Genomic DNA, 16,797 nt, shown 5'->3' with positions numbered 1-16,797 from the left:
GAGCTACTCTGCATGTGATAGTAACCATTTTATTTGCTTACTGCACAATTCCCTTTCAAGCCAAGTAGCAATGTTTCAACTTTATGTCCTTGTGAGGAGCGTGCACCCTCAGCTTGTGATGCAGAATGGTCACTCCCCACACCTCTCGCAAACCAATCATTCATGTTATCTTTTGGACTTCTGTTCCTGAGAACATTTCACCTGAGAACTCCTCACCTCCACCCTTTTATAACGGCTAATGACCCAATTCACCCCCTGAACCAATGAATTTTTAAATTGCCTTGCCCTTGTTGGCCATACCCTCATCTCACCTTGAGAGTAGAACAATAATCAGTTGAGAAAGACGTCCAACTGCAGCCTCCTGTTCCCTTCTCTACTCCGAGTTCCCATCCTTCTTTCTTGAACTGCCCACTTAGAGTCATAGAGTCATAGAGATGTATAGTATGGAAACAGACCCTTCAGTCCAACCTGTCCATGCCGAACAGATATCCCAACCCAATCTAGTCCCACCTGCCAGCACCCGGCCCATATCCCCCCAAACCCTTCCTATTCATATACCCATCCAAATGCCTCTTAAAACTTGCAGTTGTACCAGCCTCCACCACTTCCTCTGGCAGCTCATTCCATACATGTACCACCCTCTGCATGAAAAAGCTGAACCCTGAGGTCTCTTTTATAATTACCCTCTCACCCTAAACCTATGCCTTCTAGTTCTGGACTCCCCGACCCCAGGGAAAAGACTTTGACTATTTATCCTATCCATGCCCCTCATAATTTTGTAAACCTCTATAAGGTCACCCCTCAGACTCTAACGCTCCAGGTGAAACAGCCCCAGCCTGTTCAGCCTCTCCCTGTAGCGCAAATCCTCCAACTCTGGCAACATCCTTGTAAATCTTTTCTGAACACTTTCAAGTTTCACAACATCTTTCCGATAGGAAGGAGATCAGAATTGCACGCAATATTCCAACAGTGGCCTAACCAATGTCCTGTACAGCCGCAACATGACCTCCCAACTCCGATACTCAATACTCTGACCAATAAAGGAAAGCATACCAAAGGCCTTCTTCACGATCCTATCTATCTGCAACTTCACTTTCAAGGAGCTATGAACCTGCACTCCAAGATCTCTTTGTTCAGCAACACTCCCTAGGACCTTACCATTAAGTATATAAGTCCTGCTAAGATTTGCTTTCCCAAAATGCAGCACCTCACCTTTATCTGAATTAAACTCCATCTGCCACTTTTCAGCCCATTGGCCCATCTGGTCCAGATCCTGTTGTAATCTGAGGTAACCCTCTTCGTTGTCTACTACACCTCTAATTTTGGTGTCATCTGCAAACTTACTAACTGTACCTCTTATGCTTGCATCCAAATCATTTATGTAAATGACAAAAAGTAGAGGACCCAGCACCGATCCTTGTGGCACTCCACTGGTCACAGGCCTCCAGTCTGAAAAGCAACCCTCCACCACCACCCTCTGTCTTCTACCTTTGAGCCAGTTCTGTATCCAAATGGCTAGTTCTCCCTGTATTCCATGAGATCTAACCTTGCTAATCAGTCTCCCATGGGGAACCTTGTCGAAAACCTTACTGAAGTCCATATAGATCACATCTACTGCTCTGCCCTCAGTCTTCTTTGTTACTTCTTCAAAAAACTCAATCAAGTTTGTGAGATATGATTTCCCACGCACAAAGCCACTTTTTTGAGCGTAATTTCCTCAGTGACCCAACCCAAGGAACCACAGCCCCAGAGGTGAGTTTCCTCAGCAATGAATGGACTGCCCTCAAAAAGCCCCTGACCGGAAGTGCCCAAGATACTGGACTGATTGTGCACACCACCTACCCCCAAAAAACAAACAAACCTGGCAGAAGTGAGATAAAAATGCTTGGAAATAAGGTAGTCACCATTAGTTACTGAGATTCTAAATTCGCCATTTAAAGTCTAAAAGGAAAATTCAAATTTCTTTCTCCACGTTAACTGTATGATTTTTCCACTTTCATCTTATTTTCTCAATGTTCTTGCTAATGCCCATACCTCTCAAGGTGGTTGAAAGTTCAGGCCACATAGTCTCCAAGCATACACATCCTTCTTACTAAAACAATCAAAACCTGTCTTGAGTCTCTCACCACAAAACCATTGAGAATTAATGACAGGCAGACTGCAGAACAGGTTAGATGATACCTTTCATTTACCACAAATTTAAAGCTACTGTCCTAAGACATCTTTTCAAGATTGCATTTGTAATGTTATCCACTATATTTAGGCCCTTGACAATTTTGTGCAGAAAAACAAAAAAAAATTCCTCTGTCCAAAGAAAATAACCAGCATCTAATCCAGTCTTCCCTTGGAATTAAAATGTTCCTTTCCAGGCAATATCCTTGTGAATCTCATTTCAGACTGATCAAATATTTTCTGTAATTTGATAACCAGAATACAGTCCTCTAGCTGTTGTTTAACTGGTGTTTTACACAGTTCTTTCATAACCTGACTGCTCTTATACCCTATACCTTGGTTAATAAAAAGCAAGAGTAATTTCTTTTCTTTCAAGGGTTTTGATTTTCCCAAGCTAACTATTTGGATTTAAGGCTTCTCTTTTTGTTCTTTCTCTATTTGCACCCAAACAAAATTGCATTGTTTGCCAATCTTTCTTCATCTCAAGAAGCATTTGAACAGTGAGACCAATTTGATAAAAGGCAATTCCATTTTATCCAAATGAATTCTTCCATAAAGTTACTCCATTAATCAGCCTGAATGATGCAGCACATTTGAACTGAGTGCATCATGGAAGTCCCTAACTCATTCGGCCATTCTTCTGGAATGGGCTTTTGAGAGCGAATTCATTCACAGATCCTAGGTATTTTGATGGAAATGTTTCCTCAACCACTTTATCTCCCGGCTCTGCTTTCTCAGAGATTTGCGGACTGTTTTAGGGGCGCACGGTGGCTCAGTGTACAACATTGCTGCCTCACAGTACCAGGGACCCAGGTTCAATTCCAGCCATGAGTAACTGTCTGTTTGGAGCTTGCATGTTCTCCCCACGTCTGCATGGGTTTCCTCCGGATGCTCTTGTTTTCTCCCACAGCACAAAATCTACCTTGTCTGTGAAAGAGTCTGCAGACTGCATACACACTTATTTGTCACCTCAAAATTCATTGACAGGTGTGAAAATAAATCATCCTTGACCTAGAGGTACTACCTAAGAAGGAAACAGACAGCGGAGAGTTTACATGTCACAGTTAAGTCTATATATTGAGTCTATAAAAGGAATTTCCATTAAATTTCACAGTTCTTGCACCTATGTTGCATACTGTTGAGGTAAATTATTCTTGAAGAATTTGCCCGTGTTTGAACAGGTTAGAGTGAAGTTTTTATTGTTTAAAGTCACTGTAAGTCATCGTATCACAAGAAGGTAAAAATCCAGCAGAATGTGCCAAAAAGGATAACAATACAATTCTACATGAAAACTTATTGATTTTTCACAGTCAAGCCAAGCACACTATGCTGATAATGTAATTAATTCTTCTTACAGGCTTTGCGGTCAGCTTTCTACGTATATACTTGTATAAATGACTGACAAAAGCACTTAATACAGAGAGAAAGTGGCTTCCAATTCCTAAAATGTCATTATTAAGTTGGTCAAACAAAGATATTCTACGAATTGTCATACTAACAGTTTTTACCTTACTGGACAACAGTGGACATTCTGTAAATGGTGATGGTCCTCCATTGTGTTCCCGCATCTTGAATATCTCAGTGACCCAGTTTATCATTCCTGCCACAGAATCTGGACTAAATATTCAATAAAGGAAATAGTATAATTTGTCAGAACTACAAAATGCATTGTGTCATAACCAATTTAGCAACCATAAATAACGAACATACTGTGAGCTTCAGAAGCATTTGTAAGTTTCTAAGATGGCCTTGTGCATTATGGGATTGACCAATATGGATGTGAAATGGATAAGGCCAGAACTTACTGAATTCAGGGAAAAAATAGCCCCGGTGCAGGGCTGAACATCATATCATGAGTTTGTAACGCTGAGTTCAGTGAAAGGGGAATTTGGTGAGAGGGGAAAAGGAATGGTCTTTTCCCTCTTCATTCTCTGTCTTGAGTTGTTTACTACCAAATCATCATTCAATTCTTCACACAGTACTGAATTTTCCACATTAACAATCCTCCAAATGTCCACTCTATCCAGGCCTCTCAGCATTCTGAAGTTTCAATATGAACCCCTCCTCCCCAACTATCCTTCTAACTCCATTGAGTATCGACCCAGTGTCCTCAACTGCTCATTATATGACAAGCCCTTCACCCCTCAGATCATTCTTGTAAACCTCCATCATACCAATGGTTCATTAGCAGTGTTAATTTTTACATTTGTGGTCAGGTTGATTTTATTTTTCAAAACTCTTTGTATTTTTGGCAGTGTTGTGCTTATGTTTACTGTCTCCTTAGCATGTTAATAACATTGTACACAAGGAGAAAAGTGAATGAACAGATTCCCATATTTTCTCAAGTATGCTTCATTTTTCAGATTAGTATAAACCAAGGTCCAGTTTCCAATTAATCCTATCACACAATATTATGCCAGCAAATTTAATACTTTTGGAATGTTGCAAGCGCTCATATTTCTAACATAAGAGATATAACACTAAAATTGGGAAGGGCCACTTATTTAGATTAATTTGACATTTATCTGTATTTGGATTATAATCTAACATCTTGAAGCATTCATAGTTGAAGAGTCAAAGCACTTACTGGTCAGCTCGTTCAGAACAGGAAAAGAGTAGCTGATCTTTTAAAGTTGCTGAAGAAGTAAGGTCTCTGATGCTTGCTTGAGGGGGAGAAAGGAGAATTTGTTTTTACAATGGCAAGATCAAAATTATTTGTTATTTCAATCAATTTCCTTTCATTTATCCATTTATTACATAATAGTAATAAAATGCTAAATGTTTTCTTCTAATATTGTAATATGAATTTCTCTATTTCAAGTTTTTAAAGCAAAGTAAACAAAAATTAGCCATCAGGTCAGCCAATGGTTGATTAAATTTTGGAGAGCTCAGATCATCATTCACTGCAATTATCTTGAAAAATATTCTCCCTAGAGTAAGGATGGCTACAGGCTATTTGCAAGACAACATTCTCCACTGATGACACAAATATTAGTGAATCATTCAAATAATATTCACATTCAAATCAAAATTAATTATCATTGCAGTGCACTGACAGCACTGCTGGTAAACAGGAAAGAAGTGTTTTTCCCAATCAGTCAGAGAGAATGAGAATAGTAATTTTCATCAAATGAGCACACTCTATATACTTCAACATAAAAAAAAAATAATTGGGTTTGCATAAGTCAAGTAACAAATAAACATTCCCACTTATTTCAAAAGCTCCCTAGTGAGATTATAATGTGCACATTTTTCACTTTCCTTTTGTTGAGAAATTTGTTGGAGATTTGGGATATCTGGTTGGCATGGACGGGTGTATTTCCATGCTGTACATCTCTATGACTCTAAATGTGAAGATAGCTTATAAAAACTTCAACATGTTGAAGAAGAAGTTGAAGTGCATTGAAAAAAAAAGCTCATGTATCTAAAGCAGTTTCTGCCAGGACTAGAACATTTAAATAGTCAGTAGTATGTTTTTTTCTCATTTTATTATGATGATATTTTTCCAAAGAGAAAGTTCTCATTATTTCTGTTAGTAAATAAATTGTTAATATTTCTTACACAATTGTCTGATAGACAAGGATATAGAGAGAGACAGGCAATGATAGGTTCCAAACTCATCTCAAAATAATTCATTCAACATTCACAAGGACCTCAGAAAAAAGTCACAAAACAATGCTGTTTGACATGGGACTTGGTAATTTAGTGATGTCAGACCCATGTCTTAGCCCCTCCCTTACCTGCTGGTAGATCGTGGGAAGTTACCAATAAGTCAAAATTTACAGTCTTTCTTAGTTCTGCCAGACTTCCACTTTGCAATTTTTGAGACCTCCACTTTGTCTTCTGCGGTTCAAATTCCAGTCTCCACCCCATAGCAATGTCAAAAAATGTGGTCATCAGGAATGTTCCTGATGAAGAGCTTATACTCGAAAAGTCGACTCTCCTGCTCCTCGAATGCTGCCTGATCAGCTGTGCTCTTCCCGTACCATACGTTTTGGCTCTGATATTCAACATCTGCAGTCTTTACTTCCTCCATAGCAATGTCAGATCAAAAGGTCTTTCCATGCTGACAAACTCTAACAAGCCTTATCCGATTCTATGCAATTTTTGGAAAACCCTTCCAGATCTGCCGAGCCCTGACACCATTCCAAATACTCCTGAAGCAAGATTTATTGCAATGCAACCAAACTATCCCATTTGCAGGTAAATTCCACTCCCTACATTGTATTATAATGTACAGTGTTTGTGTTTAAACTGGCCACCCACGTCCATGATAATTACAATGGGATTGTATCTATCAGCATCTTCCAGCACTGTCCTTGTCACAGCACACACAATCCCTTGACAATCATTTCCCTAAAAAAAAGTTAATGAATGCCTGTTCCATTATGGGCATATCTGAGACATCTAACCATGCCAGTACTGCTAGAAATCTTGTTACTTAATAAAATAACTGCACAGAGGCCAGGTTCCATCATCAAGTCCCCCTTTATTTACCAGTACACTGGCTGTGGCCAGCCAGCTCAGAATCAGTCCTCAACTGAGGAGATTCTAATCTCCTCATCATACTCATCAGCCAAGGCTTTCCTGATTGGCCCAGGTGAACAACCCCAATCAAGAACCTCGTAGTCAATGAGGCCTACCAGGTCCCAAACGCTACATCTGAAATACAAAGGAAGCATACCTAGCTCAATCCCTCCATTAAAAACCTGCCTGTTAGCCCCTCTAGTGACTGGTCAGCATGCTTCACTTGACTCACTGTTCTGGCATGGATTTGAGTGCCCCACAGCTAAGGAATCAAAAATTCTCAGTGTAGGTTTCCACGTCAAGTCAGTGACTTTGGTTGAGGTGAGTAAAGGCTGCTTCCTCACAAAAAGGTCTCTGGAGACTCTGCCATATCTCTCAAACCAGGTAGCATCAGGAGGTGCGCTTCGAGTGCAACCCGAAACGTTGACTTCTGCACTTCCTGATGTTGCCTGGCTTGCTGTCTTGTTCTAGTCTCTTGCCTGTCTACTTTGGATTCCAGCACCTGCAGTTTTTTTGATCTTTATATCTCTCAAACCAGCGTGTTCAGTTCCAAGTAGTTTTTTTCCAGGCATTTTACTAGATAATGAAAATTAGTGGGACTGGAATGTCCACATGATATCAAATCTAATATATCTATCATTATTCATGATGTTTGTATGCCATCATGTTAGTTATTTTATTGGCTCTAAGAGATGTAAACATGTAAGTGATAAGATTTCTCAATGTCTATAAAGGTATATTTAAATTGCCATTCATTTTCAGTTTACAAACAAAATATGGAACAAGATTGTGGATTTCAAACCCCAAAGTCCTGTAATATCATTGGATAAAAGAGGAATCTGACTTCGTAAAGTCATTCTAAGCAGTCCTGACGTTATTCGCTATATATCAAACCACTCTGATAAACAGTTAATCGGCTGAAACACTGAGCAACAATATTGGTAGATCTATTGATTTAAAGGATACATTAAACAGAATGCTTACTGCCAATATTAAGCAGCAAAATGCAGAATTTATGTCACCATTAAGCTTTCAAATTGAATCGGCAAACATCTATTATGGAGTTATCTTGCCGAAATGATGTCACTCTCAGACTACTAAATTCTAAACAATCCTTATAATAAACTTTAAATAACAAAGCAGCATGAAATTTCTAAATTACTGTTATTCCTGATTGGTTAGGAGTGACAGTTGCAAGTGCAAGACAGAGGCTCAAAATTTTGAAACCTGTGTCTTAATCTGAAGCAACAAAGGAAGCACACAGCTTCAATGTAATTGGCTGTGTGTTGTGTTGCTAGGCAACCCACAGACTCTGTCTCAATATTTGTGGGGTCAAAATGTGCTTTTCTTATTTACTCAGGCTAGTGATAGTGTGATTTTTTTTGCATTGTTTGGCCACAGTGAGCCTGGAGACTCTCAGTACCACATTCATGTACAAGAATGTTGTAACACTTTGTTGAGGGAATGCTCGAGCTAACTGGTGCAGTCTCTGAACTATCTTACATATAAAATATTACTCAGTTGAGAACAGAATAGGGAATCCCGGAATTACACACTCAATTTAGAGAAAGCACGATTAATGAAGCATCATCTAGTTATGTGAGAAGTACAATATTTAATGATTTCTGAAACATTGTGACCTAGAAGCCAGAAAACTAAGCAAAGGACATTTGAACCTTATTGTTGTAGTAAATTGTGAGAGTTAACATTTCTTAATGTTTAATTTTCATTCTACTGATTGAAAAAAATCAATGTAATGTAATGCTTTTCTCACATATGAATATTGGACAAATTAATTAGGGGGTTGAACAAAGCTAATAGTAAACAGGGATTTCACTCGACGGAAAGAATTTTGAGAATGACAGCTGAATTCACTTTGTGTTAGAACTCATTACGATTCAGTAATTAAATTCATTGAGTTTCCTCAAAAGAGCTCAATTGCAAACATTGTACAGATAACAGTGGCAAAAGCACAGGTGGCTTTTGTGGCATAGTGATAGCATCCTTACCTCTGAACCAGAAGGTCTGGGCTCAAATCCCATCTGCCCAGAGATGTGTTACATATTTGAACAAGTTCATTAAAAATAATTAAAACCACTGCCTGCTGGAATGCCACCCCGTGAAGAAATGCATATTTAATTGTTTAATAATTATAAATGTATTTTTATATATATGAACATATACAGTATTGTTTAAAATAGCATTTTAAAGAAACACACATTGTGCATCAGAGTAACAGCAACTGAGGAAGAACCTGCATTAAGGAGGGTGCAAGATCACTCAGAGATGTTCAAGGTTTTTGATCAATCTACTTATGTTTCTAAAAGAAATAAGGGATAAGAGGGACATATCATGGGAAACGGGAAACAGAACCTACTAACAAGGACTGCCTCCTTTTAGAGAGCAGAATCCTGGAAGGCTAGATACTTAAAGACAGCTCACGTTAGAATCATACAATGTATTATTTTAGTCCATTTTCTTTGATTCCAAGCAGAGCTCCCACATCCTTCATTTTACAAAAGATTGCCTAATCAAGCCTTTGTTAATATCACAAGCTCATCATCCACCTGTTACCTGAGCGTTTATAAATGCTTTTGCCACCATAAGATTTAACTATTCCAATGCCATCCATCCATTGATTGCTTATCCTCCATAAACTTTTAATTGATCCTATGCTCTCATGAAAACATCTTATTCTGTTCAAAATCACACTCATCCACCACCCCTGCGCTTCTCTTCAAAATGGAACTGTGCAACAATTTCAATTTTCCTTTTCTGTTCTGAAGCTTATGACGTATGAGACTTGAAAAGAAAAATGTTGTTCCACTGTCTGACTATCAAACTTTGTCTGAGAATTTGCTGAAGAATCCGATGGTAATGCAATTGAAGGTTCCTATTTCCGTTAGTGAAGATAATTGTTCTCTTTATGATTGTGGCTGTAGACTCCAGGTTTGATTTTAACCCTGTGTATGTGAATGGATTTTAAAAGGTATTCAAATAGCATTCATACAAGTCTTCATCCAGCAACTGAAAGCATAACATTGCTATAATCTCTGGGGTAGCACTGTGCTCTGAGTCATTAATGGTCAGAAAACCTAAGTAAGACTTTCTATATTTAGGTACCCTGGAGAGTGAGTACTGACATTAGGAAACTAATGTCTTCTGAGATGTCACAGTGTAAAATCCCGAATCTATTCTCTGTCATATCCTCCTCCTCCTTCTCTTCATAACATAAGAATCAATGAATTCCAACTGGGAAATCTATTTTCCAAGTTCACAAACGTATTTTCTCAAGTGTACACAAACCTATCAGGAGAGATCTTGAGAGCAATTTTCAAACAAGAACCAACCAAAAATCAAAACAGATAAAGTTCAAGTTTCTGTTGCAACGTGCAAATAATCTCCTCAACATATTAACCAGCTCCAGGTTGAGATCTACTGCTTTCACCACCACAAGAGGAGTGACGGTTCTCTATCAGGCCAGGCTAGAGATGAAAGATGGGGAGAGATTGTGTTGGGTTATCTGTCATGGCCAACTGTTCACAGTTGGCAAGGGGAATTTCAGATGGGTAACAAAACCAATGGGACAACTTGTCAATTGACCGTGTTGGTGGCCATTCTTTGGGTGTAGCTATGAATGTAAATCAGATCACTGCATTTTATGCTTCATACATACCCAAAAACAAAGACGTTTTCATCGGAAAATCAAGGTAAACTGCATTCATCAAGGAGCTGATGTGAAATAGTATTGTCTCCCTCTGTATTCCAGTTCCAGAAACAGTGTAATATGTTGCTTGTACGTTTTGAAAAAGAATGACGGTGATTTCTGTGTAGTGTTTTAGATTTAATTCTCTGAAATAACATTCAGATAATCTGACCAAAAGCACTAAAGATAATTAAAGAACATGGAAACTGTGTTAAACTACTCCACTGAACTATTTTGACCAGTGTAAATGTAGCTGAATGTTAGGACCAAATGTGTAACCATATCAAATTCGAAATCAGGAGCAGGAGTAACAGCATCAGCAAAGAACCAGTGTCAAATTACATTTTGTATTTCATAACTTCATCAGCAGGGAACATGGGTGTCCCAATGGTGGCAGTAAATGGAGTAGACTTGATCTCGTGTGTGACAGAAGTGATATTGTTTTTGTCAGTTACTATTAGTGTTACAGGACGGTCCTGGCTACTACTTGTTCCTTCTTTCATTCTCTGGAAACACATCAGACTGAAATTCTCTTATCATTAGTCAATTACAATTTCTATCTAATTTAGAATTTGAATGCCTGATCATTTTGTTAAAATCTCCAGTTGAGAATTTTTATCCCTTTGTTCAGGTGCTATCCTTCACCTCGAATAAAGCAAATTGAATTACAATGTAAATAATGTCTGCACTCATTGCATATACACCTTTTTTTTTAAAGATGCCTAAGCTCATCTTTCACAGTAATACTGGAAATGCATATAACCCCTACAATACATGCATATTAAATAATATTTAAAAGCGGTGTTCAGCCCAATCATATTATAAAACTGTAAACCCTGTAACATCCATCTCTACTCCGATTATACGTATCTTTATTTAAAATGTCAATTGAGTAGGCCAATCACTCAATTTAGCAATATACTTTTCTTACTTGTAGTAAACAAGTTAGCATATGAAAGGAAAATATGCCGACAGGACCTCATTTAAAGGCTAACAACTTGGTGGTTAAAATGCCCAAAACTGCCTCATTAATTATTACCAACAATGCCTGACTCTTTTCTTATTGAAGGCATTAATAATTACAAATACAATCTAATTCAGTACTAAATGTAATCACTCACTGAATGAAATGTTTTTATTAAATCCAATTATAAAATTGAACAGAAATGGTGTGGGAATATAACGTTTGTAGAGTTGAGTATGCCAAGGAGACAAACTGTATATTGTACCACATCATAGCGTGCGACAATAAATTAAGAAATGAAAATGACTCATGGCAGTTTTCTGCAGAATGTGCGCCTGAACTTTCCCAAAAATTGTTCCATTTTATTTTTAGTTGGGCATTATGGTCAGAAAATTAAAGCAGAATCGTCAAAGAAAAGAGATGTATATTTATTAAGGAGTAGCAAGTTAATCAATGTTGTTTTAAAATTGGCAAAGAAATGAAGGGTTTAAGTGGCTTAAATGTTGTGGGACAAAACCAACAAAACATTGACTTAATTGAATCAAATTTTCCTGGAAATGAGATGGTGTTGTTCAGTGACTTGGAAACTAATTTCAGATATCACGTTTTTCCCTACACAAATAATTTGTTATGTTTCGGCGAAACAATTTTATTTTATTATGAACGAGAGTCTACAGTCTAGAGTCTAGAGAAGTACAGCACAGAAACAGACCCTTCATTAACCCACTTAAATGTTGCTGGTAAAAGAAAATTATTTTTAAGAAAGAAATCTACTAAGTTATTGAAGCCACTGTTTTTAAACTGCAAAGTGAAGTCTTAAAATATATTAGAAAGAGACATCTTTTTCATCATTTTCTTTCTGACTTGCTTTTATTCATTTTCCAAAAACATTCAATAGCATATAAACAACTGGGACAGCACATCTCTTTATGCGAATTTTATTAGATTCAGTGCTTTTTGTTCAAGACATTCTTCAAACTTCACTATGACAACATTAGATCAAACTGCTTTAGTTATACAATAGTAATGGCTTTGCTACACAGTCTCTTCTGCATAGTATCTATTAAGTATGCAGTCTGCATTCAAGATAACTGTTAAAGTTTTCTGTATTTTTACAACAATGGATGCCTAACTTACTTGAACAGCTCAAAGATATCAACAGTAGCCTGACCTCAGATCGCTGTCAAAAGAACAGAACTGAATAAGGTAGTAATACCATTTTTAAAGGTTCTGCCAGTGTTTTCCCTTAAGGGCTTCATAGATACTGATCTATTTTTTATTGCAACATACATTTTTCAACCGAAGGAGTTTTGGTTTTAGTGTTAGAGATTAGGAAGGTAAAATCTTGAGAGAAAATTGCTGTCATGCATTTAATATTATTTTCCCTGGTCTATTCCTGGTTAATGTTTATGCTTTGTTTTATCTTTATATCACTTGTCCTTTTTAAAATATAAAAAGGTAGGAGCCTTTCTTCTTGATTAAAATACATAAAATCTGCATGATATTCCTCAATTGCCAAATTCTTCAAAAATTCCAAATTAGCATCTTGATGTATTCAAAGAAATTTAAGTGTCACAATATACTTCTCATTCATGGAAAAATCATGAATCCATTATATTGCAAATATTTTCTAAACTCTATATATATGCTTTAGATACTGTATTTGTAACTGGTAAAACCAAATCAAGTGTTTCATAAAAGGGTTTAATCACAATATAATCTAACAGTTTACATTTTTATAATTACTAATACACAGATCCTATATCACAATCCACAGTACACATGATCTAATCATTGAGACATTGACATAGACACAAGTAAATTATTGGAAATAACAATAAGGATTTCACAGCAGCAACTGAAGGTTAGATTGCAACCGTCATAACTAGAAATTAAAAACTAAGATTAAAATCCTAACATAATACCAACATTGAAGTGTTTTTAATATAAATTAGTTATTCAATATCAGTTTAGATTTTCTAATCTCCGCCACTGGAATGATATTAGGCTTTTCCAAGGAGTTGGAATATCCATATAGAATGTATTTTATTATAATTATTTTTACCTTAAGACAAGAGATGTCAAAGTTGCTTCCACTGGACTACTTTTAGCACTTAAGATCATTTTGAACTTTTGAACTAAATGGACTAATTTCCGTCGAACCACACAACAGAATACATACAATAAATTAATGCTTGTTAACAGCCACCAAAGAATACATAAAGAAATCCTCAACTTATTAATAATTGTCTATGAACTCCAGATGTTAATATCTATAAAGTTAACAAAATATACAGGATTCAAAACTGCCACTGCTGTCCAACTAGCCATTCAAAAAGATCATACTCTATCCCAATACATTGTAATATTCAGTCACTTCTTTCACCAAAAAATGTTCAGCTTGCTTCTGCTGACAGTATCTGATTTCACTTTCTTCCTCAGAGATCTATTTCACACTCCACTAACTTTTGCATGAAATAATTCAATTCAAAGTGTCTACTCATGTTTATATTGTGAATGGCGTCCATGTCCGATTTCAAATTTGTAGTTCCACCAAAAATTGAATAGGGTTCAGTTTGTCGAAGTTCCTTAGAAATTTGGAAAAACCCTCGAGACATGCTTTTCCAATGTAAAGATTTCACACTGTTTTAACATCTTGACTAGCAGAAATGTCTAATCTTTGTAAGTGGTTGAGTATCCTTCCTCTCCATACCATCCAAGTCAGATTGTCTCCTTTGCAAAATAGTGTTGAGGTTAGTACACAGGACTGCAGTAAATCACTGACCTTTCCAGGCTTACCTTTTCCCCAGAAAAAGCCAAGTATTGAGAATGCTGGAGATCTAAAATGAAAAAAAGAACAAAGTTTTGCAGAAACTCAGCAGATCTGGCAATATCGGCAGAGGGAGCAACAAAATCAACATTGAGTCCAATGTGACTTTTCTTCGGAACTGCTGTTTTGAAGGAGAGTTATATTGGACTCAATATGTTAACTCTGTTTCTCTCTCCGTAGCTGTTGTCAGAACTCATGAGTTTCTACAACGTCTCCTATTTTTACTCATTATTTCCCTGCTTAGTTTAAATTATATCAATTTGACTTTGTTCCTGAAAATCTAGCATGTTTTCAATACTACTGTCACATACCATGCTAATGGTCCCAACAAGTTGTTACTAGGTTTCCATGATCCCATTCATGCATTGGGTTCAGTTGTTTATCTCATGTTTAATTTAATCAGTTTTCACAATTCAATTACTTTACATTGGACAACAGAAAACATCTGTTTGTGTTCGCCCCAGTGTGAATCTACTCAATCTCTAAATTTTCTCTGCATTTCCTAGAGCAGCTAACCACACCTCCAAACCACCCTTTCCCTAAAAAAAATTCAAAAAAGCATATAGATAAGCAGTTTTGTTTCTGACCTTCTTCCAAAACAATTTTTCTCTATTCTTGTCTGACTCCATGTTTAATATCATCTATCCTGGGTAAAACAAATTTTAATCCAATCCCACAGCTTCCCCCATTCCACATCTCCTCCAGCCATATAACTCTTGGAGATGTACACACTCCCCAAATTTTGATTCAAGCATTCCAATTTAAATCATCCAACATTGGTATTTATAAACCCATGCTTCAAGCTCTGGAATATTCTCCCTGAACTACTTCACTTTCCTTCTCACTTTCCTCCTTTAAAATGCTTCTTATTTGATCAAATATTATGTTATCTACTCTACTATTGCCTAGTAAGGGGCAAGTGTCAATATTTTATCCCATAATGCTGTTGCAAGGAAGGTTTGTGATGTTTCTGTAAATTGAAGATGCAATATAAATACATATTTGTTCTTGTTGTACTACTATCCACCTGTCTTTGATTCCGTGTAATCTCTGTATCTTGTTCTTCTCACACCATCTGTATTTGCACCACTATTTCCCACAACTACTACACATACTACAAATGATTCCACCATGACTCAACTCCTCATGAGGATGTTCCACCCTTCTTCCTTAAAGGGAAGGAACTGTGCAACATGAGTTCAGGGGAATGACCTGCCTGCACATCTATCTCATGTGGAAGATGTCATAATAGTCAGCACAGCATGACTGAAATTATCGTCATGGTGAATGGTAACCCACGAGAGTATGTTGTACAAGGTTTATTCACACCGCGTCCTTTATTTCCCCTTCTGACTTTCATCTCCCTCTGCAGAGTCTGTGTGAAAAATCTGTATCTGCTTTCACCAGCCATGCTCTGATCTTTCTTCCTATTAAAGTCCAATCTTTGTACTTTACCTTCATTTAAAGTTCTCAGAATGTCACTTTAAAAAATAAATGACCGAACATGGCAGAATCACAGAATGGCGATCCATATTGGAAGGTCAGCTTCTACCTCTCAAACTAAAGTTGTTGGAATCTTCTTCCCAGGAGCATTAGGACGGGTTGCTATTGGACTTAGTGCTAGTATTTGTAATGAATTGGTGGTAAGACTCATTGGATAGGATGGAAAGGAGACTTCAGCAGTAAAGACAGAGGTGATAAGGATTGGGTGACAAACCTTGAAAAAACGTAAGTTGAAAACCAGTCTGTTTTAGATCGAGTGATTCAATGTGTTGCCAAATCTAGTTCAAATTGATGGTTTACAACCTCGTCTTTCTTTATAAAATGAATTTTTGAAGTATCAATCTAATAGCCTGTAGATGAGGGCTTGTTACACAAAAATGCTCACAATTCAGCCAAATTTAGTAATGTCTCTGAGCAATATGTTAACAATCTTAATGATAAGAAATGGAGGAAAAATCACATGGAAGGAATAATAGCTGCTTTTCAAAATCTTAGGACTAAAACACATTGCAAAAGGTCTTTATGATGCATAGAAGCTCTGCTATACCAGGTTACTGCTTAAACTTATCTTGTGACTGATGACTGAAAGAAGAAAATTTCAGCAGTACCTCACACAGATTATAATGGTTTATGATTAGATTCCCTACAGTGTGGAAACAAGCCCTTTGGCCCAACCAGTCCACACCGACCCTCTGAAGAATAACCCACCCAGATAAGTAAAAATTTCTGTGGGGAATTTTCTTATCTTTTACTCAAGTCTGTGAATAACACATCACCCCCATTCCCAAGAAAATTATCCAATCACCAACGAGTTAGCTCACCAAGTGGGCAATTTCTGGGTAAATCACAAGCCTTGATATTGGTGCCCCAGGCATCTGATGTTGCTCTGGGTCCTAAAGTCTGCCAGGTGATTCCTATTCTTCTGGAGGTTCAGTCCTTGTTATGCTTTCTCATGAGGGTTGCACAACAAGGGGTTCAGAATGGTCTGATGTGGGGGCAGGATGTGTTTTGTGAGACCAACACCTTGCTCAATATTCTTGCCTCCAACTGCCTTAAATTGGAGCAATTGAAGATCACCTCATAGTCTAATATATC

The 16,797-nt window shown here is 37.2% G+C and overlaps 1 protein-coding gene across 1 annotated transcript in view; it reads right to left on the bottom strand.

Moving 5' to 3' along the window:
• LOC140478424 (uncharacterized) overlaps window positions 1–16,797 on the bottom strand; it is a 361,667-nt gene that overhangs the window by 159,590 nt on the left and 185,280 nt on the right. The window contains exons 2-3 of the mRNA XM_072571690.1: window positions 4,760–4,835; window positions 3,681–3,789 (exon numbers count right to left, since the gene is read on the bottom strand). Coding sequence (XP_072427791.1) covers window positions 3,681–3,789; window positions 4,760–4,835 — 185 coding nt within the window. The remainder of the gene's footprint in view (window positions 1–3,680; window positions 3,790–4,759; window positions 4,836–16,797) is intronic.

This window comes from Chiloscyllium punctatum, chromosome 6, assembly GCF_047496795.1.
Source record: "Chiloscyllium punctatum isolate Juve2018m chromosome 6, sChiPun1.3, whole genome shotgun sequence".
In the NCBI taxonomy this organism is placed as follows: domain Eukaryota; kingdom Metazoa; phylum Chordata; class Chondrichthyes; order Orectolobiformes; family Hemiscylliidae; genus Chiloscyllium; species Chiloscyllium punctatum.
Note: the sequence above shows the minus strand (reverse complement) of the source record. Positions and strands in the feature narration are given on the sequence as shown.